The sequence below is a fragment of the Gobio gobio genome (assembly GCF_949357685.1).
Source record: "Gobio gobio genome assembly, chromosome: 21".
In the NCBI taxonomy this organism is placed as follows: Eukaryota; Metazoa; Chordata; class Actinopteri; order Cypriniformes; family Gobionidae; genus Gobio; species Gobio gobio.
The window spans coordinates 37,050,196-37,075,310 of NC_137117.1; the positions used below are offsets into that span (position 1 = coordinate 37,050,196).

General features: G+C 38.8%; 1 protein-coding gene across 1 annotated transcript in view; it reads right to left on the bottom strand.

The window, feature by feature from the left end:
* Positions 1–15,794: 15,794 nt before the first annotated feature.
* LOC307117434 (potassium voltage-gated channel subfamily A member 3) overlaps positions 15,795–25,115 on the bottom strand; it is a 9,402-nt gene continuing 81 nt past the window's right edge. Inside the window, exons 1-2 of the mRNA XM_079802282.1 lie at positions 20,675–25,115; positions 15,795–16,246 (exon numbers count right to left, since the gene is read on the bottom strand). The exon at positions 20,675–25,115 is cut by the window's right edge and continues 81 nt beyond it. Of these exons, the coding sequence (XP_079658408.1) occupies positions 23,515–25,071 (1,557 nt within the window). The 5' untranslated portion in view covers positions 25,072–25,115 and the 3' untranslated portion in view covers positions 15,795–16,246; positions 20,675–23,514. The remainder of the gene's footprint in view (positions 16,247–20,674) is intronic.

Below are 25,115 nucleotides of genomic sequence, written 5' to 3' on the forward strand. Positions count from 1 at the left end.
TTAACATTACCATGATGAGACTCGCGCTCGACTGTGTAAATATATATATTAAAGTCTGCCAACCGAAAACTAAGTGCAGACAAACACATAGATATGACTAATTTATATGAATCACTATATAAAACATATAAACGTAATGTACTTACCTACTAGGCTGCTGTTTGACAGGGCCGCTATGACGTTCACACTCCGGTAGGATCTCAATAATGCGCCTGCGCGTCTTTAACCAATCAGACAACCGCGCGCCATTTTCAAACCGTCAACGCCCATTATCGTGTAAATGTGTGTACGCTAGCAGTGGCAGATCCCGCCGATAGGCGGAGTGATGAGATACACACAAACACACCAGAAAACTGGTATACCTACTTAAAGGGACATTCAATAAAAAAGCAGGAGGATGTTCCTGAGGTTCATAGAGATGATTTCACGCTGTTTGAATTACAAGGACATGTCCTAGGTCCTTATAATCCCAAATGTCCTTATAATGCTGGTGTGTAAACTGGTGAAATGTCCTTGTAATACACCAAAACCAACACACACACACACACACACACACACACACACACACACACACACACTCGTTGGGTTTCCATGTTTTTTTCCATGTACAGATTTGTATACTGTACAAACTGTATATTCTACCCCTTACACTAACCCTACTCTTAAACACAAAACTTTCTTCATTTTTACATTTTCAACAAACTATTATAGGCCTAAGCTCTTTTCCTCTTTTCCTTAAGGGACCAACACATTTCCCCACAAGATATGTTTATACAGTATTTTAAAGTAGACGTGTACAAGTCGTTTTTTTAATAATTTATTATACAGTGACACCATTTCCTAAAATAGCCTCTAAATTATAGTCATATCTCTACTATTTTAAATAACCCAAAATGGCTCCACTTTTGCTCTTCATTTCCAAGATAAACAATGGCGAATAGGCTCTGGCTGTTTGTCAAAGTTAGCGATATGGTAGTCTAATTTGAGAGGAGTAATGGAAACGGCACACAGATGGGGATGGGAAACTTGTTAGCGGAGAATCTCCCTGTGAGATAATATCTGCGCAACATAATTGGTTTGCATATTGTGACATCACTTCCTCCATGCTGCCTGACAGTAACTCTCTTGAAGGTGCCCTTCTGATATTTTTAGTTACACGTCTGCCCTGCTAATGTTTATGGGAGGTGGGCGGTAACTCCAGGCCTCCCCCGCCATCATGCATTTTCAACAGGAATGGGTTCCAATAGCCTACAGACAACACAGTGTCATATTTTGCACTGAATGGATAATTCCTATTGATTTTAGGCGAGAGATCACTTCCCTCCTATTCCAGTGAGTGGAAAAATCCATACATGGTCTCCTGCTCATTACCTGTAGAGGTTTTGCTGGAATGGACAAATACATTGACTGGTCAGATCAATTCGGCTTTCAGGAGGTCCGTGATTAGATGCATATTCGATACACTGCAAACAGCGATGATGACACACGTTTATATGCATATGCACACCAGCTGTTTTTCTGCCTGAATTCGTGGGAGTGAACACATCAATGCAGTTGACACATCAAGGTCATTGGGCTCATTTGCTTTCTCTGTTGTCCCAGGACTTATAGTCACTTTTTCTAATGCTCTGACACTCATCAAAGCTCTTTCTCTCTCTCTCTTGGGCTGTACTTGCACCCCTGAGGACACTGTGAGGAAAGAGCACACCTGCCATAGCGACAGAGAGCATTCGTATCACCTCTGGCACGCTATTAAGATGTACCTTTCCTCCGTGCTGTGCTCTAGGTCAAATAAGAATAATTTAGGGATGGTGCACAGCAAGCAAGCTACAGCAAACTGGGCCAGAAATGTGTGCTGGCAGATGTAAAGTCAGACCAGATGAAAGAACAAACAAAAAAAATCTAATTGTTTGAAATTATATATGAAATTAAATATGTATAAAAATGGCAAATTAATAGAAAGCATCTTTTTGACCACTGAGAACTTAAATGCAGTTAGTTGAACTTAAGAGTGCTTTTTTTTGCCCACTCAAAGGAATAGTTCACTCAAATTACTCTCCCTCATGTCGTTCCAAACCCGTAAGACTTTCTCTCATCGTCAGAACACAATTAAAGATCTTTCTGATGAAATTTGAGACCTTTCTGTTCTCCATTGACATTCTACGCAACTACTACTTTGACAATTCAAAAAGTTGATAAAGAAATCTTAGAAATAATCATGAATTGTACAGTTTAGTCCAAATTCTCTGAAGAGACTTGATTACTTTGATGAACAGATTCAATTTAGGCTTTTATTCACAGAATATTGATCAACGAACATTAACAGAAGCTCAACCGAACCATTCTTGACGCGCAACAACAAACCTTTTGAGGAAGCTCAAACGTGCTGCGTAACACACACGGGGGGGGGGGGGAATACAAAACAATCCAACGCTCTCTATTGACTTTGTATTGCGTGAGGCTGCCTCCTTGTCATTTTCGGACTTATAACAAAAAACAGAACAATGTCTAAAAGCTGCGATGTGACAAAGTGTACAGCAAACAAGCTAAAAAACACAGAAAGAAGTTTTTATAAGCTGTCGACCCAAAAAAAAAACGAGCGTTTAAGGAGACAAAAGTGGATAAAGGCAGTAAAATGTTTCGCTTCAGCAGGAAGAATGGGTACATTTTGGGATCCTGACACTCAGTATGCCTATGTGTGCAGTAAACATTTTGTCACTGTTAAGTCAAATATCCAAATGTCAGTTTTATATATTATATTTCCTGTGGCTGATTACGTTCCCCTCTAGTGGGTGTAGTTCTCAGTGTAATACGTGTCGTGCTCTGTCTCAATGGCCTGTATACACTTTTGTGGTTTTTTTTTGGTTTACAGCCTATAAAAACTTCTGGGTTTTTGATTCTGGGTTTGGTTTTGCTTGTTTGCTGTACACTTTGTCACATATCCGCTTTTAGACATTGTTTTGTTTTTTGTTATAAGTCCGAAATGACAAGGAGGCAGCCTCACGCAATGCAAAGTCAATGGAGAGCGTTCAATTGTTTTCCCCTCCGGTGGGCGTGGTCTTCAGATTATGACGCGTGTCACTCTGTCTCTATTGGCTCTTGCAGAAGCTCAAACGTGCTGCGTAACACGAGAATGAACCTCATTGGTAAATGAGGTTCATAAAATAGTTTTACTATTCATAAAATAGTTTTTATAATAAAAAATTATTTCATTCGGACTATGTGTTTAGCTAGTCCGAGAAAATTATTTTATGCTGATTGCTGTAATGTTCCCAAAGACAAGGTTGTCCTCTACAACTCTGGATGTCCTTCAGTTTTATTTCATTGTCAGCAATCACCAAGTCAGCAAGTTCCTGTTCTTCATTTAGGAGCTTTCCTCTGCCCCCTGAGGGAGGTAGACGTTGAATCCTTAGAGAGACAAAACACAGTTACATATTAGAGACCGGAGGCATACAGTCACTGTAAAACATGGTCAAATTATTTACACTCTGCAGTAAGAGAAGCCATTATACAATATCCTACCTGTAAATGTGTCTCTAAAAATCTGGACAATGGATGCCACTGTGTCCTGGGCTGAGATTTGGCTGTACTGACTCACAAGCCTCTGATAAACGTGGTCTATAGCATGGTCTATGATAGTAGTTCTTATTTCATCAGTTACCTTAGCTCTAGCCCTTCTTTGAGCGCCACTACGCATTCTAACTCCTCTCCCTCTACCTTGTCCTAATCCAGGCCTTCCTTTTCCTTGCCCTTGTCCCACTCCTCTCCCTTGTCCTGGTACTCGTCTTCCTCTCCCTCATGCAGGTATTTTTCTTACTTTCTTTGTGTTGCTATATTGTTCCTTTTCCACACACGATCAGCCCAAAGAGGTCCTCTTTATATGGCCGTTTCTCAGTACCAAGCATGCAAACTTCGGACTTGCGTCCTTGGTAGTTCAGACTTGCCAAGAACTCAAACTCCCGAGGATGGGTGGACACAAGTCTGATGATTCTGCAAATGGAACAGCAGCGTTCTTGATAGCGCCACTCAGCTCGCTCTCACTCCGGTTATCTCTGTATGTTCCTTTTAGGCTACAATAAAACAAAATATGTTATAAAAAACATTTAAACAATTTTTAAACATATAATAGCCACACAAATGTGTTTCAGGCAATGCGTACATTGATTACATTCACTGCATGTATATTTATAACAAAACGAAATATACAACAACCCTGCCTCTTTTTGTTTACATTTTAGAGTACAACGGTAAAGTTAAATAGCCTAAATATATAAAGTTATGAAACTTCACTTTGCCCTCAGCCAAAACGATTTGCCAGGGAACAAATGATAGATTCATGAGACCAAAGATCGCCCGTTAGATCTACACAAGACGAATTATATCTCATGTTTAACCACTAAAGAGACATCAGGGACAGCAAACGCCAGAAGGTCTAGCGAGGAAAGGCAGCTCTCGGCGGGATACATGAGCTCTGAGCACCCGGTGAAGTGCACCTGCACACATTTCCTCAAAAAAAGCTGTATGATTTGAAGAATCGGTCATGTTTGCAGCACAAACAAACATATTCTGAATTATCATAAGGTTGAAAATCAAATAACATCCAATCAAAAATTACCAGGCCAAGATTTCATAAAATGCTGCATGTCTTCCCTGTTGAGGGAAAACATTGGTCATAACTAACTAAGGACCAGCATAAACCAACTCAAACCAGCCATGCTTCAAAACATACCTAACCAGCATATGCTGTTATTTTCAACAGGATTCCCAGTGAACTCTGGGATATGGGCCATAAGACTATGTCCTGTTGTAAAGACCTCTGGGGACTTCTGTGCAATGGACCATGCAATGGAAAAAGGTAGAGCCAGGTCTGGAGGACAAAGGAAAACCCCCTCAGCTCGAATCTAATCCGTTCTCAGTAGGATCCTGGAACATTCCCTAAAGTATGGCATCCTGGCATGAGAGAAGCCGGCAGTGTGGGATGGACATGCAGAAGACCATCTGCTTTGAGTCAGTTAGGAGTCCATAAGGGGATTTATGGGAGTGTGTATTAGTGTGTGTGTGTGTGTGTGTGTGTGTGTGTGTGTGTGTGTGTGTGTGTGTGTGTGTGTGTGTGTGTGTGTGTGTGTGTGTGTGTGTGTGTGTGTGTGTGTGTGTGTGTGTGTGTGTGTGTGTGAAATGATGGATGAAGTGTGTTATGGGAGCAGGTGTGGGCTTTCAGACCCACTGGAGTAAATAACCAGTGAAGGCAGATTAACTCACATACACTAGCAAAGAAAATGACTGACTGACTTTAGTTTGGTGGTGATATGGTGGGCGTGAATTGCACACAAATTAGCATTTATGTAACCAACCCTCGGATGGTAACAAACGTAGGTTTGGTTATTAGAAGCTAATCATTAAAAAGAAAACACCTACTATACAACCGAGAGATATAGAGGGACTCCATCTGGTCACAGTGTGACAGCATTTCCCTTCAACTCCCTCTTCAAAATGGTGACAATCCAGCCCATCTGTGGCCACAACACGACAGCCATAGAAACTAACCACTCAAGCGGCATCAACTTTAGTCAGGTCTTCCATTCCCTAGACTGTGACAACAAATTTGATCTTCAATATCACATAGGGGGGAAATTAACACTTCAGACAAGCTTTCAGGATGGGATTGGGAACATAAAGGAAATTGAACTACACTATGCTCAAACGTTTTCTTTTGAACTTTTGATTCATCAAAGAATCCTGAAAAAAAAAAAAAAAAAAAAAAAAAAAAAATATATATATATATATATATATATATATATATATATATATATATATATATATATATATATATATATATATATATATATATATATATTATATACACTCACCTAAAGGATTATTAGGAACACCTGTTCAATTTCTCATTAATGCAATTATGTAATCAACCAATCACATGGCAGTTGCTTCAATGCATTTAGGGGTGTGGTCCTGGTCAAGACGATCTCCTGAACTCCAAACTGAATGTCAGAATGGGAAAGAAAGGTGATTTAAGCAATTTTGAGCGTGGCATGGTTGTTGGTGCCAGACGGGCCGGTCTGAGTATTTCACAATCTGCTCAGTTACTGGGATTTTCACGCACAACCATTTCTAGGGTTTACAAAGAATGGTGTGAAAAGGGAAAAACATCCAGTATGCGGCAGTCCTGTGGCCGAAAATGCCTTGTTGATGCTAGAGGTCAGAGGAGAATGGGCCGACTGATTCAAGCTGATAGAAGAGCAACTTTGACTGAAATAACCACTCGTTACAACCGAGGTTTGCAGCAAAGCATTTGTGAAGCCACAACACGCACAACCTTGAGGCGGATGGGCTACAACAGCAGAAGACCCCACCGGGTACCACTCATCTCCACTACAAATAGGAAAAAGAGGCTACAATTTGCACAAGCTCACCAAAATTGGACAGTTGAAGACTGGAAAAATGTTGCCTGGTCTGATGAGTCTCGATTTCTGTTGAGACATTCAGATGGTAGAGTCAGAATTTGGCGTAAACAGAATGAGAACATGGATCCATCATGCCTTGTTACCACTGTGCAGGCTGCTGGTGGTGGTGTAATGATGTGGGGGATGTTTTCTTGGCACACTTTAGGCCCCTTAGTGCCAATTGGGGATCGTTTAAATGCCACGGCCTACTTGAGCATTGTTTCTGACCATGTCCATCCCTTTATGACCACCATGTACCCATCCTCTGATGGCTACTTCCAGCAGGATAATGCACCATGTCACAAAGCTCGAATAATTTTAAATTGGTTTCTTGAACATGACAATGAGTTCACTGGACTAAAATGGCCCCCACAGTCCCCAGATCTCAACCCAATAGAGCATCTTTGGGATGTGGTGGAACGGGAGCTTCGTGCCCTGGATGTGCATCCCACAAATCTCCATCAACTGCAAGATGCTATCCTATCAATATGGGCCAACATTTCTAAAGAATGCTTTCAGCACCTTGTTGAATCAATGCCACGTAGAATTAAGGCAGTTCTGAAGGCGAAAGGGTGTCAAACACAGTATTAGTATGTGTTCCTAATAATCCTTTAGGTGAGTATATATGATACTTTTCACCAAAATATGAAGCATGAAGCAAAATGTTAAACTGTTTTCAACACTGACAGCAATAAGAAATGTTTCTTGAGCAGCAAATCATATGATTTCGGAAGGATCATGTGACACTGAAAATTCAGCTTTGATCATAGGGATACATTGCCTTTTACAATATTAAACTAGAAAACAGTTATTTTGAATTGTAATAATATTTCACAATCTTATTGTTTTTATTGTACCTTTGAAGGGACTTCTTTCAAAAACCTTACCAAGCCCTGACCTTGAAACGGCAGTGAACCTTATGATGAAAACACAATATGTTTGCATCTCTAGAATAACACGTGATGAAAAAAAAATATATATAAATAATAAAAAAACTGTAGAATAAGCATGGATTCAGCTCTTTCAGAGCATCTACAACAGAAAAACACATCATGATCTATACATTTCGGAAGGTCAGCAGTTATGTTCTGCTATTGCATGAGAAATGCACATTTGGGACAAAAGCCCCTGAGGAATGCTTAATATATTTTGCCGATTTAATAGATTAACTCCCTCTCATGTGGGTCTAACCCTGTGTCCGTGGAACACAAAAGGAGATATTTTGAAGAATGTACTAGTTGCTCTTGAATACGCTTAAATGAATGTGGATATTAACCTTCAAAAAAGACCCCAAAAGAACCAAAACAGTAGCAAATGCTTCATTCCAAATCTTCTTAAGTCATATCGACTTAATGTAGACCCACAGATAGAGCTTATACAGCTCAGTCTGACATGATTATGAATTATTATGGATTGTAAAGTAGCTTGTCAGTAAGGAAGCTTATGCAGACACTTGTCGATCTGCAGAAAACGTTTTATTTTATTATCAAAACTTGTCACACTAGGCTACTACTGCTAATAATTCAAGTGTGCAAAGATGTGACAATAACAAAATCTACTATGTGTGCGTGTGTGTTAACAAATATAAACTATAATATAAAACAGACGTCAAACAGGGCAAAATGTGTTAACAATTTAAAAGGAACACAACGCAAACATAGGCCTACTAGTTTTATATCATCTGAATCTGCTACGGCAGCAGGGAAGATGCTTGGGCATTCATTGGCCTTATTATAACGTTATGTTTTGTTTTTACAGCAGCGATTATCGGGGTTCAAGCGTTTTAAGCCTTTAAGCATACGCGTAAAAAGGCGTATTTAGCAAGGGTATTTAGCAAGCATGATCATGATCAAGCACTTAGATCATAGATGGAAAATACCACTTAGAGACAGTAAAGGCAGTTTACTAAGGAAATACATGGTTTTTAAAGCTTTTTTTCACCTTTATAACAGTTAAAGCGTCAGCTATGGCCCGATGCCCATAACAGTTTCCATGCTTTTTTAGAATCATGTGACGCATATGCTCATCCAATTTCGTGAAGTTCTACGCAAATCGGGCAGGAAGAGGGCCAATTACAGCATTTTACACCTTTTTATCCCCCCCATAGGCCTGTCTCCAAAAAAGTTTGCATAGACTTGGTCGGCGTCGTGTCATAGCTGAGGGTGTGACGTGGGGGCGGAGTCGGCGTGGGGGAAAAACAAAAAGTCCATTCCCCCGCAATGTAAATGGATGGGGTTAACCCAGTTTGGCCTGTGTAGAATCACTTTTGCCACTCGACAGAGCAAGATCTATAGAAAAACTGAGCCGTATTGGGTCAGATTGTACAGTATCTGTGACTGATAAAGATCCAACGGAATCAATGGCCAGAGGTGTCATTTTCTCATCAAAATACATGCTACTCCGCCGACCCCCATATAGGTACGACATGCCTACTTCATAATTCACCCAGTCTTTCGATTAAGATGTTAATTCAGTGTTCCAGAATTTAATGGATTAAAAGTATGTACACTCAAAAAAATGATTTATGATGCTGTTCACTTTATTTAAGCAATTCATCTTGATTTAACACCATTATATTAGGTTTCTGGTTCAAATGTAATTGATTCATGTTAAACTGACTTAAAAACGTTACTCTTTGACATAACTTGATGTTTTCATTTTGAAATAACATGTTTCAATCAGTAACCCAAAGAAATAAGACTTTCACTTCCCATCATACTTTGCAAAGGAGCTGAATTCGGAGATTAAATGTTTAAATGAAGTGCAATTTGATGCATTTTTAACAAGATGAGAAAATTGAGAGACTTTTTAATGTTTAATGTTTTGTTATGTTGGTATTGAAAAGTTTGTGTTATGTTAGTGTTTTTGGAGGTTACCATTGTGGTGAAGTGTAGAGCATGTGCTTGGGGTGAGGACCTACTAATAACTATTAAAAGCTTTTGATAATAAAAAACTACTCTGGGCATGCCATGGATGTAACAAAACCATCTTCTGGCTAGCCAATACAATCTTGTAAAAGGTTTTTGTAAATGCTTTCAAAAGCTATTCTTTGAATTAATGTAATTAAATCTTAATGTAATTATCATGTGATTAAATGGCTTTCTTTCAGCTTTAAGCACTTTTGTTAGGCTAACCTAAATAAATTAGTTGGTCCAAAACATTGCAAATTAGTTGGGCTGACACTATTAAATTAAGCTGTGCCTAACCATAGTAAATAAGTTGAATCAACCTTAATAAATTAAGTTGACCCAACATAAGTACTTCAAATTGGAATAACAGAATTGCATAATGCTGAAATAAAGCAAGTTAATCATGTGGAAATACTTTCCATGATTTTTTTATGTCCATACAAAGAGTTATTTTTTGAGTGTAATACAGACATTTAACGTTTTAAAAGGATCATAACGTGGCTTGTGCTATGACATTTATATTTTTCTGAATATGCCGTGCGCAATGCAAAAGTCGTTTGTTTATGTATGAGTATGTTTGGGCTAGAATAGAAACATGAAATGTCAAACGTTAATTTACCGCAGTGCCACGTTTGAAAAACATTTTGTCAAAAGCCTAACATCCAGTTATATGATGAGTCTGGCATCAATGACACAGGTTTAGATAAAGTTTATCCATCAGTTTGCATGCATGTAGCTTTATCTGTTTCATTTATTTGTTTTTCTTGTTAGTACAGCCATGCAAAAATTTATTTCCACATATTACAAAGCACATTTGGACTTGACATTAATAGCAACCATCTTCATCAAAAGACTAGGTGATTTATGAAGTAGCCAAGCTATTATGTTGTGTAATATTTGTGGGAGCAGCTGCATTTTTACGAGTAAATGTACAGTATCAGCTTGTAAGCTTGAAGCACAAGCATGAGCCCAGCCCTTCGCATCATGAAATAAAGAAGACTTTTGAATGTTTTATACTTTAATAAACTAACGCATTATGTGGCTAAATGATCACTCATCGTGGAAAACTGCTTTAACGATAAATTGACTGCATTTCTGACGCAGTTCGAGTCCCGTGACAAGTATGACTTTATTGGCAAACAAACTTTTGCCATTGCAATTAATGAAATCTCTTTTTTAATCTTTACAAAAATACCAGCATCATGTAGTGCAAATGTTTAATTATAGTGGACGTATTGCAAAGGCTTTCGGAATTGACGAACGGCTCTGTCTGTTTATTTAGCAGAATAAAACTTCAGATCAGTGTTTTTTAACTTGCTAAGTGTGCAAAACATCACATGGCAACTTTTCGTCACTGCACCAAGCAAAAATAAATCGTAATCATTACGAAGAGTAAATATAAAGCATCTAACAAGGTCTACGTGCATTCATTCTAATGGATTGGTTTCCCCCACGGCATAAGCGGATATGATGATTTTGTGGGCGTTCCCAGTAATGCCGACCAAAAGCGGGATGTTTTTAAGAAATGTAGGTGGAGTAAAAAGTACGACATTATGCTTTGGATGTAGTGAAGTAAAAGTAAAAGTTTTCCCAAAAATAAATATACTCTGATGCTTGAAAAATGTCCTTAAAGAGAATTCTGTCAACATTTAGCAACTCACCCTCGAATTGTTCCATGCCTGTGTGAATGTATTTCTTCTGCTGGACACAAAAGAAGATATTTTGAAGGATATAGGAAACCAGAAAATATGACCATATCACACCAGTCCTCAGGTCTTTACACTGGCTTCCAATTACATTTAGGATAAATTTTAAAGTGCTATTACTTGTATATAAATCACTCAATGACCTAGGACCTAAATACATTACAGATATGCTGATTAAATACAAACTCAAAATATCACTCAGATCATCAGGATCAAGTCAGTTAGAAATACCAAGGGTTCACTCAAAGCAAGGAGAGTCTGCTTTTAGCTATTATGCCAGCCGTAGCTGGAACCAGCTTCCTGAACAGATCAGATGTGCTCCAACAGTAGCCACTTTCAAATCCAGACTCAAAACACATCTGTTTAACTGTGCATTTACTGAATGAGCTATGCCACTGTACGTGCTTTGTCCGAACTGCATGCATTTTAATTTATGTTTCAATTTAACCCTGTTTTTATTTTTAGTTTTAATTATACTCTTTATTTTTATCTTTCAATATTTTTCTTTTGTTATGGCTATCTGGGTGGAAGATGTTGAGAGACGGGGAGCGATAAATAAGTGGGGTGGATAAACCATAGGTGGATGACTGATTCTGTGGTAAATGCAACGTGACTGAAATTTTGAGAATTTTGAGAAATCACGTGGGCGAGGAGGCCGTGCTGTGAGCCGGTTAAAAACCACAGAAGCAGACAGCCAATATGGGGAAGACCCAAAGTAAACCTGACTCTCCTTTTTCTTCCACCACAAATAGGGGTTTTCATCTTTATTTTTTATTTCTTTTCATGCCTATTATAACTGTTTTAATTCACTTACAAATATTTTTATTTCATTTCTGTGTAAAGCACTTTGAATTGCCACTGTGTATGAAATGTGCTAAACAAATAAACTTGCCTTGCCTTGCCTTGCCTAACCAAAACAGATGATGGGAAAGCAATTAATGGTCTGTTGAAGAAAGAAGATGGTCTGTTCAGCAGAAGAATTAAAATCATACAGGTTTGGAACAACTTGAGGGTGAGTAAATGATGACAGAATTTTCATTTGTGGGTGAACTATCCCTTTAAGCACAGCAACAACGTAAAAATACAAGTTGATGTCCACTGGCTTTGTGTGAAGTTGATGAACACATTTACAGTCACATTCACAGCTCATTCTTCTAAGTTTATCCTTTTTTGTTCCACAGAAGAAATAAAGTCATTCAACATGATAAATGATGACAAAATGTTCATTTTTGTGGTTGAATTTTTGTGACGCTCTGGGCTTCACAAAGAATCATCTTAATGAAAGACATAACACTCCTTGGCTCATAAAGGGAATTTTAACCTAATATTTTAAAATAACCTCACATAAATGTATAGCGTAATCACTGAGCCTCTGTATTTAGTACTGGTGACTCATATCCTGCAGTGGCATGTGTACGGGTGGAGCCCCTCGTTTCACATTAACACTGTTTCACTATAGGACAGCTAAATTCCCATCAAAATGAAATAAAGCAGAGCTAAACAGAACAACGCGTTGGAGCTATGTGTGCACTCTCAAACTATCCTTTTTCTTTCACTTGGACTAAAAGATTCTCTGCAGTATTGAAGGTCATGCAACTGGGCCACTGCAGTTACGCCAGGCTTTTTCAAAGGCACATTGAACTATAAAACACTGAAAAAGAAATAGTACAAAAAGTACTGTAGCTTCATATTTTTTCCCCCTTTTGTTTTTTTAATCACATGATTTTCATTTTAGGGTATCAGTGTTCCTTTACAATGGGATTTTTCGGGGGATATTGTTTTAGAAATTCATTATAAACTGATATTTCAAGTCCTGGGTGCGGATTGGTCAATAGCAACTGTCATGACACAAACACCTGTTCACTGGCAGTAGCAGGAAGATGGCATGCGATTAATTTGTTGATAAAAAGCTTTAAAGAAACATTATGCCCTTATTATTTTTATTATGATGTAACTGTTTTACAAAAGCAATAAGGCACTTAGCTGTGCTGTATTATGAATAATGTCAGAGTTAAAGAGGTTGCAGGCACGGCATGCACGAGGAGCTTTCACACACTGAGCTTTCACACCCCATGACGCTTTATGCAAATTATTAACAATCAGTGAAAGGTTCGCTCTATGAACGCAATAATACTCATTAAGAAATGTGGCACTTCCATTACAGTGCCGCTGAATAAGGGTAGTATTTTTTACTTTAAAGGAAGTATTTTTTTCCCATTCGTTTTTCCCATGGGGATTTTTTAAGCCTTTGTTAAGCTAAAGAGGTGAATCATTACATCACAAACTTTGATTTGAGGTAAACAAAATTTTTTTTTTTACGCTTTTGGAAATCGGACTAAAATGCTGAGATGAAATACTGCAAATTTAAGTATTTTGAGAGCCTAGGGAGCCTGGGAGTGGGTGGAGTTAGCTATTTTTGCTTGTTTTGTTTGTTTCAGCCCTCTGATTGGTGTAATTTGCTTCACAGCATCATGGTTAATGTCGTTTTTCACCGCAAATTCTGCTATTGAATATGATTACTTTATATAAGCTGAAATAATTTATTTAGCTTTATATAAGCTAAATAAGCTGACATAATGCAATACCATCAATTAACAACCTCGTAGCCCACAGTACGGCTGTCTTTGAAGGTTTATATGTTATCACCGAAAATCTATTTCCCTCTTTAGAAAATTAGTTTGGAGTTTTTACCTCCGTAACCCGACTGTTGCACACTATAATAATGCACAGTTTCAAGCCCATCACTACCAACGAACACAGACTGTGACGCAGAGAAGGAAAAATATCAATTTCACACTTGAAGTGCTAAAACATCTACTGTACTATTTTTTAATTAAATATTTACATTGCTTACAAAAATATTTTGTTAGACTACAAAGCTAACTTTGCACTGTCTGCCTCAGAATAAAATAAATACAGTTGAAAAATTATGAGAAATAAATTGTGATAGTCATAAAATCATTAAAAAAAAATAATTTACCACTGTGAAATATAAGTCACATTGTGAGAAATTAACTCACAATTGCAAGATATAAAAATGTAGTAAAATGTAAAAATATAAAGCTGTTTTTGTGATATAGTCACAATATCATTGTGATATTCACAATTGTGAATATAAAGATGCATTTGTATGGAAGCTTGTTTCCGCCACGGAATAAAAAGTAAAATATATCATGCAATTCTGACTTTATAATGCAATTGAGAATTTAAAGCAATTGCGAGTTTATATAACTCAATTATGACTTCATAACGAAATTGTGAGTTTATCGCAATTGCGAGTTTATATCACGCAATTCTGAATTTATAACGCAATTGAGAGTTTATCGCAATTACGATTTTATATCACGCAATTCTGAATTTATAACGCAATTGAGAGTTTATTGCAATTACGATTTTATATCACGCAATTCTGACTTCATAACACAATTGCGAGTTTATATCACACAATTCTGACTTTATAACGCAATTGCAAGCTTATATCACGCAATTCTGACTTTAAATCGCAATTGAGAGTTTATCGCAATTACGAGTTTATATCACGCAATTCTGATTTTATAACACAATTGTGAGTTTATCGCAATTGCGAGCTTATATCACGCAATTCTGACTTGAAATCGCAATTGAGAGTTTATCGCAATTACAAGTTTATATCACGCAATTCTGACTTGAAATCGCAATTGAGAGTTTATCGCAATTACGAGTTTATATCATGCAATTCTGACTTTATAACGCAATTGCGAGCTTATATCACACAATTCTGAATTTATAACGTAATTGCGGGTTTATCGCAATTGCAAGCTTATATCACGCAATTCTGAATTTATAACGCAATTGTGAGTTTATCGCAATTACTAGTTTATATCATGCAATTCTGAATTTATAACGTAACTGTGAGTTTATCGCAATTGCAAGCTTATATCACGCAATTCTGACTTTATAACGCAATTGTGAGTTTATCGCAATTACTGGTTTATATCACGCAATTCTGACATTATAACGCAATTGCAAGATTATATCACGCAATTCTGACTTTATAACAATTGCAAGCTTATACCACACAATTCTGACTTGATATCGCAATTGTGAGTTTATCACAATTACGAGTTTATATCACGCAATTCTGACCTTATAAGGCAGTTGCGAGTTTATATCACGCAATTTTGACTTTATAATGCAATTGCGACTTTATATTATACAACTCTGAGAAAAAAAGCCAGAATTGTGAGATCAAAAGTTGCAATGACCTTTTTTATATTTTATTCAGTGGTAGAAACAAGCTTTCATACATTTGTGAGTCACAATTACTCTAAATTGGCTTCCATGCGTCACCGTATCTAATAGCAGCATCTAGGCCTACCTGCCAAAATCATCCATCCGCAACATTCACACAAACAGACCAACGATTTAAAAATAGCACAGACAGAATACAAGAATGTGTCCTGCGGAGGAACGGCCCCTAAAAACACTATATTCACAATATAGCACGGCCTCTTGTACAGTGCCTTATTGCTTAATTGTCCTTGATGCAATAGTTAGAACATTGCATCAACACAACAGCCTTTGCGTGATGAATGCGATATGACGAAAAGGGATTCCACATGTAAATAATGGCCATTAGAGTGATATATGTTGGCATGTGAAGTGACACACGAACAGATGGGACCAGGGAAAGCCACAAGTTACCAACACCACTCAAAAATGACAAGGAGGCATCACGTTTATGACTATCGGTTTATACAGCAACGTCAAAGACGACATCACAGCCTGACGAAACATGACAGCTGATGGAGCTAGCGTAACTAGCACAGCCCTCCACACTGCTGGGCTACGGCGGTGGAGCAAGGGCTGTGTAGGAGCACTTATGTGGAGTTAAGAATCTTACATTTAGCAGCAGAAACGGCACATGAACACAGGAGTCCATCTTCTTTTGGTAAAGAGACAGAATACTGAACACAGAAAAGGCAAGTGGTGCGGCGGGTCAGTCTAGCCGGGGAGTGTGGGGGGAATCAGTGCCCGGAGGCTGAAGGGTTTTTTTTTTTTTGAAGGCACCTCCTTCCACAAATGTGGAGGAGAGGGGAACAGTCCACGAGCCCCTACGTTTGGCAAGCTGGGGTCCACACAGGCAATCCGGCCTCCGTTAAAGCTTCATCCACGTCCTTCTCCTTCCTCACTGCTGTGCAAGAATGGAAAGAGAAACAGGACTGTATGAAAAATGTAGAAAAAAAAAAAAAGACGAGTGTTTGTAGTAATCAGGCAAGATCGTCACTGATATTTGAAAACACGGATCCTGGTACATTTTCTAAACAAAAATGCAAACATCGCCACAACTGTCAGAAACAATAAAGTCTCAATTATATAAAAAAAATGAATAAAAGAGTTGAAAATATAAATAAAGCGGCCATTGTGAGAAATAAACAGAAATAAACAGAAATAAAATACAATTCTGTAAAATGTTTGTAAAATATCTGTATAATAAGAATAAGAGTGTTTTATTTATAAATGGTAAATTGCCCACAAAGTGATTTTATATTTCAGAATATAATAGTGAGATATAAAGTCACATTCGGAAATGTCAATAACAATAATAGTAGTAGTAGTAATAATAATAATGTTTTATTTATAAAGTCCACAAAGTTATATTATTTTTCAGAATATAATAGGGAAATGTAATAATAACAATAGTAGTAGTAGTAGTAGTAGTAGTAATATAATAATATTAATAATAATATTTTATTTAAAGTCCACATTGATTTTATAGTTTAGAATATCAGTCACATTGTGAGGTATAGTCACAATCATAAATGTATTAATAATATTAATATCAATACTAATACTACTACTACTACTAATAATAAAGAAATTATTTATAAAGTCCACAAAGTGATTTTATATTTTAGAATATAATATAGTGACTTTGTGAGATTTAAAATCACAATTATAAGAAAGCAAAGTTGAAATTGTCAGAAATAAAAGTTACATCTACACTTGTAAGATATAACACAAATGTGAGATATAATCACATTTATTATTAATAATTATAATAATGTTTTATTTATAAAGATCACAATGTAATTGTATACTTCAGAAAATAATAGTCGCATTGTGAGATATGAATTAGCAACCGAGAGATAAAAGTCACATTCTGACATGTAGTAGTAGTAGTAATAATACTATATTAATAATCATAATCATAATCATAAGCATAATAATGTTTAATTTACAAAGCTCACAATGTGATTTTGTATTTTAAAATATATCATAGTCACATTGTGAGATATAAAGTCATAATTATTAGAAATAAAGTTGCAACTGTGATATAAAGTCACATTCTACCAGTTAAAAACCAGCCAAAACTGACCCAAATAAGGAAACTAACATAAAATGACCCAATGCGGGGGTGTTCTGGACGGTTGCTTGGACATTTTTAGATGGGTCAGTAAGTAATCACCTGATCACCCTGGTCAAAACAACATGTCTCTGGTCCTTCTTTCAGTGTTTGTCTACAGCATTTTACCATGGAGGCAAATCTGTACGTCTATCACTTGAATTGTAACATGATTTGAGGCATCATTCACGTCTGTAGCAGAATTCAGAAAAACCATCCTAATCACACGTGTTATTATGACGCAATGTTAAAAGTCCTGTTTGGCAACATCCAAACTGTGTCCATAATGGAGTGTGAACTGAACTCAGCACATTGTTCCTTCACGGTCGCTGGGCCTGTCCTAAAAACAGAAAATGGATCTCGTTCGTCCTGAATGTGGTCCACGAGGAGGACTTTCATTTAGGTCTATTATGCAACATGGAAGGCGAAAACAGCAAAGTCTTTTAAAAGCACAGAAATGTCTCTGAGGCTAAACTAGTGGAACAGGAGAGTCACACAGGACACTTTCATGTCCACAGAAGAGGGGAAAGTGTGTGCAGACAGCATGAGATTGGCTCAAATTACCACTAAAGAGAAAGTCAGACAGGAGCTGCTTGTGGATGCAGCCGTGCAGAAGAGCTCTCTAACGCTCCCCAAGAAACACAGCTTGTCCTAGATTCCTTGCAATGACGTGCGCAATGTTGCAGAAGATCAGATGGATAGCGCTTTCCGCGTCTCTCTGCATTAAAACGCAATTGTTCTGGGCCATAAATGAAGTCCAGAGTCTGGGCCTCGCAAGCTTTTGTTGTATTTGTTGAACTCTTCATGTTAGCACAGAAAGTGTCAGATATTTGAATCTGATGACTTTGCACTTTGGAGACTCAATAGACTGAACAGAAATGTTCCAGGCTGACTGACCGATTTCGTGTAACGAGATATCTGAACTGATAAATGCAACATCTTATGCTATTTGTATTTTTTTACTTTGAGTTTCACACAAAAGTATTTCAAAAGGATTAAACAAGGTTTCTAAAACCTTTTTCATATTTTTTTAATATAGCCTATAATTATAAATGTTTATTATAATATATTATTTCCTAATATTACACACACACACACACACACACACAAACACACACACACACACACACACACACACACACACACACACACACACACACACACACACACACACACACACACACACACACACACACACACACACACACACACACACACACACACACACACACACACACACACACACACATAAACTATCAGGCATTATGACCTATAATGTTATAATATTGTGTTGGTCCCCCGTTTGCTGCCAAAACAGCCCTGACCCGTCGAGGCATGGACTCCACTAGACCCCTGAAAGTGTGCTGTGGTATCTGGAACCAATATCTTAGCAGCAGATCATTTAAGTCCTGTAAGTTGCGAGGTGGGGCCTCCATGTATCGGACTTGTTTGTTCAGCACATCCCACAGATGCTCGATTGGATTGAAATCTGGGGAATTTGGAGGCCAAGTCAACACCTCAAACTCGTTGTTGTGCTCCTTAAACCATTCCTGAACCATTTTGCTTTATGGCGGCGCATTATCTGCTGAAAGAGCCACAGCAACCAGGGAATACCGTTTAGACATGGTCTGCAGCAATGCTTAGGTAGGTGGTACGTGTCAAAGTAACATCCACATGGATGGCAGGACCCAAGGTTTCCCAGCAGAACATTGCCCAAAGCATCACTGCCTCCGCCGGCTTGCCTTCTTCCCATAGTGCACCTGGTGCCATGTGTTCCCCAGGAAAGCCACACACCCGGCCATCCACGTGATGTAAAAGAAAACGTGATTATTCAGACCAGGCCACCTTCTTCCATTGCTCCGTGGTCCAGTTCTGATGCTCATGTGCCACTGTTGGCTCTTTCGGCGGTGGACAGGGGTCAGCATGGGCACCCTGACTGGTCTGTGGCTGTGCCGCCCCAAACACAACAAACTGAGATGCTCTGTGTATTCTGACACCTTTCTATCAGAACCAGCATTAACTTCTTGAGCAATTTGAGCTCCAGTAGCTCGTCTGTTTGATCGGACCACACGGGCCAGCCTTCGCTCCCCACGTGCATCAATGAGCCTCGGCCGCCCATGACCCTGTCACCGGTTCGCCACTGTTCCTTCCTTGGAGCACTTTTGATAGAGACTGACCACTGCAGACCGGGAACAGCCCACAAGAGCTGCAGTTTTGGAGATGCTCTGACCCAGTCGTCTAGCCATCACAATTCGGCCCTTGTCAGACTCGCTCAAATCCTTACGCTTGCCCATTTTTCCTTCTTCTAACACGAGGACAAGATGTTCACTTGCTGCCTAATATATCCCACCCACTAACAGGTGCCGTGATGAAGAGATAATCAGTGTTATTCACTTCACCTGTCGTCATAATATTATGCCTGATCCGTCCATCCAACATTTTTCTTTTAAATTAACTCCTATGTTTAGGTTCAGTAATTTCACTTTAATAGTAATGAAAAGGTAAGAGTAAAATTAAAAACATAAAAATGACCAGATGGACTCTGAAGTCTTCACACACACACACACACTCACGCACACACACACATATATTATATATAAATATTTTAGTGCTGTCAAATTAATGGCGATTAATTGCATCAAACATAAAAGTTTGTGTAATATATATATATATATATATATATATATATATATATATATATATATATATATATATATATATATATATATATATATATATATATATATATATATATATAATGTACACACATTATATATTTACAAACATTTATGTTAAATGCAGCACTCATTTATTTTAGCTATTTAAATATTAAACAGATGATCTGAATGGAAAGGGCATTAAGGCCACTGTAATATTCTGAGCCACAAGGTGGCAGCACTGACGACACACACTTTTCAAATCAATGTCACCTCAAGGTGAGCTTAGGTGGGGCAGGGTTGACCATATTTCTATAAAATAGTATTTAAAAGGCAATGTGTATGTAATGCATATATCTTAACTAATGGCCTCACTAGCTTTGCATTTAGTATCTTGTTGTCTTATACTTTAAAAAAATGAAATGCAAGACAAAACTAAACTCGTACAAGCAGGAACAAACAAACCATCAGAAAAGTATAAGCATTTAGCCTTTGAATTATGACATGCACATTATTAGTTAATATGCATAATAATAATAATGGATGTAGGCCTATTCACCTGTTTCTTGTCCTATGCGAGACTCGTTTGGCGTTTGGCGTAGATGCAGCAGCCCCTTGTGAAGGATCAGTGTATCGCAGGCGCTCTGCTTCACACCCATCGTGTTTGACTTCGGTCTGTGCCTGTTGGACAGTGTTTCGTCTGATTCAGTGATGAAACATTCACATGTATTGCACTTTATCATCCCAGAGTGTGGGTCTTTTGAAGATACTCCAGTACAGTTAAGGATTGATCGTGGTGTTGTTGTGGCCAGTTTTCACCAGTTTACAAAATCCAGCAGGATAGCGAATCTTCAGCCAGATTTCAAAACATTCTGGCGGATTACTGAGGAAAGCAAAAAAAAAGGGAAAAAAAAGATGCCATGGCAACAATAGCGGGTTACTGGGGAACCTAGCGTCGCTATGGAGACTGCATCACTCCAACGTGATTAGAATATCCAGTCGAAAGCGCGTTCAGTCTCTGATCTTTCCCCTCCCTCCCGTCTTGAACTTCAGTGATGATCGGTTCACATTAGTCTCTGGATTTTGAGCTAGCATGATAACAATTTAGAATTCTTAGATGCGCGCGGATAATAGCATAAACGGAGAAAAAGTTCACATTTAGCTGCATCTTTCACTGGGTGGTATGGAACGGGCTCTTGACGAGACGACAACACAATAGAAGCACACAAAATAAGACACTTATTCCAACAAGTGATATGTTATCTGAGCAACACTTGTCAAGTATGTAAGAAAATACACAATACCTTTAAATCTTCTTTCATTAGCTATAATAAGCGCTTCCCTCCCTATTCTGGTGCGAATACACTGGACTAAGTTTCCAGCAATGTAATGTCAAAGTAGACTATGCGATGCAATGAGTGCATTTGAATAGAATAGCTAATAACTTGTCACTGACGATATACTGATTTTGTGGCAAGCCGCATTAACATTTTTTCCTTAAGCTAGTTTTTATTTTTTATTTAACATATTTTTTTTGTAAAACTACAATGTAAAAATGGACCGATAAGTTGGTCATATATTTGTACATTACTTTAACTTTTAACTTTTACAAGATTCAACTCTTTTTTTTTAAGTCAGTTTAATTTAAAGCTGCTGTCCGTAACTATTTTTGTGTTCAAGATTAATCAAAATGATATAATGAGAATGTACAACATGAATCCATTTTCCAAACCGTGTTTTTGTCTTACCCTGAATTATTATGGTACACTTAAAATAAGTGTTTATATTGGGACTATTTCAGACCGGTCTGGTAGGAACCGCGGCGGAGGAGCACAGTCCCTGCGTGACTCGCCATAGACATAAACAGAGAGAAGTAGCTCCGGCTACAATGTTCTTCCGCAAGACGTGTGCAGTTCTGTTTATTAACCGCTAGAGCGCAAAAAGTTACGACTGCAGCTTTAAGTTGAAATTACTTAAATAGCCTAGTTGATTGTACCTAAAAATTTAAGGCAGTATTTTTTTACATTGTAGTAAGTAATTTAAAGGAATAGTTCACCCAAAAATTAACATTCTGTCATTATTTACGCACCCTCAATTGTTTCAAACCTGTATGAATGTCTTTCTTCTGGTGAACACAAAAGAAGATATTTTGAAGAATGTCGGTAACCAAACAGTTGATGGACCCCACTGACTTCCATAGTAGTATTTTCCCCCTACTATTAAAGTCAATGGGGTCCATGAACTGTTTAGTTCCCATATACTTCAAAATATCTTCTTTTGTTTTCAAGAATATAGGTTTGGAACAACTTAAACCCTTAGTAAATGATGACAGAATTTTCATTTTTGGGTGACCTGTCCCTTTAATAGTATATTGTCAGCTTCACCAGTAAACTATTCATTAGATACTAATTCTTATTATTTTGCTAGTAGTCACCAAGTAACTTGATTGCTTCCAGAAGGTGACATAGTTACATGTTACTACATGTACTTACTGTAGTAATAACAGTAAATGATGCACTAAGTAATTATCTGATTAAGTACAATGTAACTATATGTCACATTAAAATAAAGTGTAACCAATAATTCATTAACTATTCACTTCCAATGATTGTTGCTGGCACTTCTAGTTCTTATTTATTAGATACTAATACTTATTTATGAGGCACTGATATCTATCCCAATAGTTAGTAACATTTTTTGGGTTACAATTTATTTTAAGGTGTCATTGTTACAGAGTAATTTACCTACTCAGTAATAATAATTAACTATGTGTAGGCTACTTACTATAGGGTTATGGAAGGATTAGGATTTGGTTGAGGGTTGCATTTAATTATGCATAATTTACTGTTATTACTATAGTAAGTACATGTAACATAACAATAAATAAATTAATAAAGTGTTACCATTTTTTTACTGCACATCACTATGCGTCTTAAACTTGTCAGAACGTATTAAGTATCGTTAAAGATAAAATAATGTGACTAGTTGATCGATTAACCCAATATAATTCAATGTCAAACATTTTCAGAATAATCACTGGTAGGATATGAGGGAATACTTGAACGTATTAGGCCTACTAGTAATATACTACTAGTGTATACTACTAAAACGAAAAACAAAAACTAGTTTAAGGATTAAATGTGAAGTTAGCTTGCCACACACATATTGCCTATATGAATGGATGTACCCTATAGACAGCTAATAGATTGAAAGCGGGGCTTTCTCCTCACAGTACAATGGTTCAATCGCACAGGTAACACTGCATGGGACTGGCGCGTTAAACATCACGTAACCATTTCCTCTGCGTCCTGGAAATGGAGGGCGACACACTGAGCGCTTGACTGTCATGACATTAACCTACAGCGTTGCCATATCGCGCACCGACACGCGTCTAGGAGCCTAGACGTCCGTGAACATCTTTTTAATGTTCACGCAGTTCTGGTTGTTCTGAGCGGGGAAGTTGGGCTGCTTGAACGCGCTGTTGATGCCCTCCTCAATGACCATGTACTCCGACTTGCTGAGCGACGACGTGCTGCGCGTCTTCTTCAGCTCCTCGTCGGAGGTCAGAGGCTGACAGCTGCCGATGTGGAGGTACTGCGCCTGCTCCTCTCCCTCAGTCTCTCTGTGGTAAAAGTAGTTGAAGTTGGACACGATGACTGGCACTGGCAGAGCGATAGTTAACACGCCCGCGATCGCGCACAGGGAGCCGACGATTTTGCCCCCTATGGTGACTGGGTGCATGTCGCCGTATCCCACGGTCGTCATGGTTACCACCGCCCACCAGAACGCATCAGGGATGCTGCTGAAGCCCGAGTCGGGATCGTCCGCCTCGGCGAAGTAGACGGCGCTCGAGAAAAGGATTACACCGATGAAGAGAAAAAAGATCAACAAGCCCAGCTCGCGCATGCTGGCTTTGAGCGTTTGCCCCAGAATCTGGAGCCCTTTGGAGTGCCGCGAGAGTTTGAATATCCGGAACACGCGGACTAGTCTGATGACCCGGAGAATGGCCAAGGACATGGCCTGCTGGCCGTTGCCCTGCCTTTCTGCGAGCTCTGTCCCCAAAGTGATAAAATAGGGTATGATGGCCACAATGTCAATGATGTTCATGATGTTCTTGGAGAACGTGGCTTTGCTCGGGCACGCGAAGAAGCGGACGAGCAGTTCGAAAGAGAACCAGATGATGCACAGGGTCTCGACGACAAAGAACGGGTCAGAGAAGGGGCTCGTGAAGTAAGGGAGAGTTCCGTTCACAAGCGGAGCGACCGTCGTCGGGTCTTTGTCGTCCCGAAACTCGGGCAGTGTCTCCAGACAAAAGATAACGATTGATATCAAAATGACCAGCACCGAGACGATCGCAATGCCCCTGGCCGGACCCGAGCTCTCCGGGTACTCAAACAGCAACCACACCTGTCGCTGAAACTCATTGGTGGGCAAAGGGCGCTCTTCCTCCTTTATAAAGCCCTCATCCTCTCTGAATTTCTCCATAGCCTCCTCCCCGAGCTCATAGAAGCGTATCTCTTCGGAGAAGATGTCAATGGGGACGTTGACGGGTCTCCGTATGCGCCCCCCTGACTGGTAGTAATACAAAATGGCATCGAAGCTCGGGCGATTCCTGTCAAAGAAATACTCGTTTCTGAGGGGGTCAAAGTAGCGCATTCTTTTCTTGGGGTCGCCGAGCAGAGTCTCTGGGAACTGGGAGAGGGTTTTGAGCTGTGTCTCGAATCGCAAGCCCGAGATATTGATGACCACTCTCTCGCAACACTCGTGGTCCGGCTCGTAGCGCTCCAGCGACTGGTGCCCGGGCAGCGCCGCCGACTCCTCCAGCATGTTGTCGCAAGCAACAATTGTCATGGTGTCCTGCTCGTTCTCGGTGTATCCGTGATTCACGAGGTTGTTGCCCCGGTGCTTGCTCGAGGAAGGCGGAGGCGAGTGGAGGAGGCTAAGGTGGTCGTCCATACAGCTGTTTAGGTGGAGGGGCAGTGGAAGCCGCGCCTCCTCCA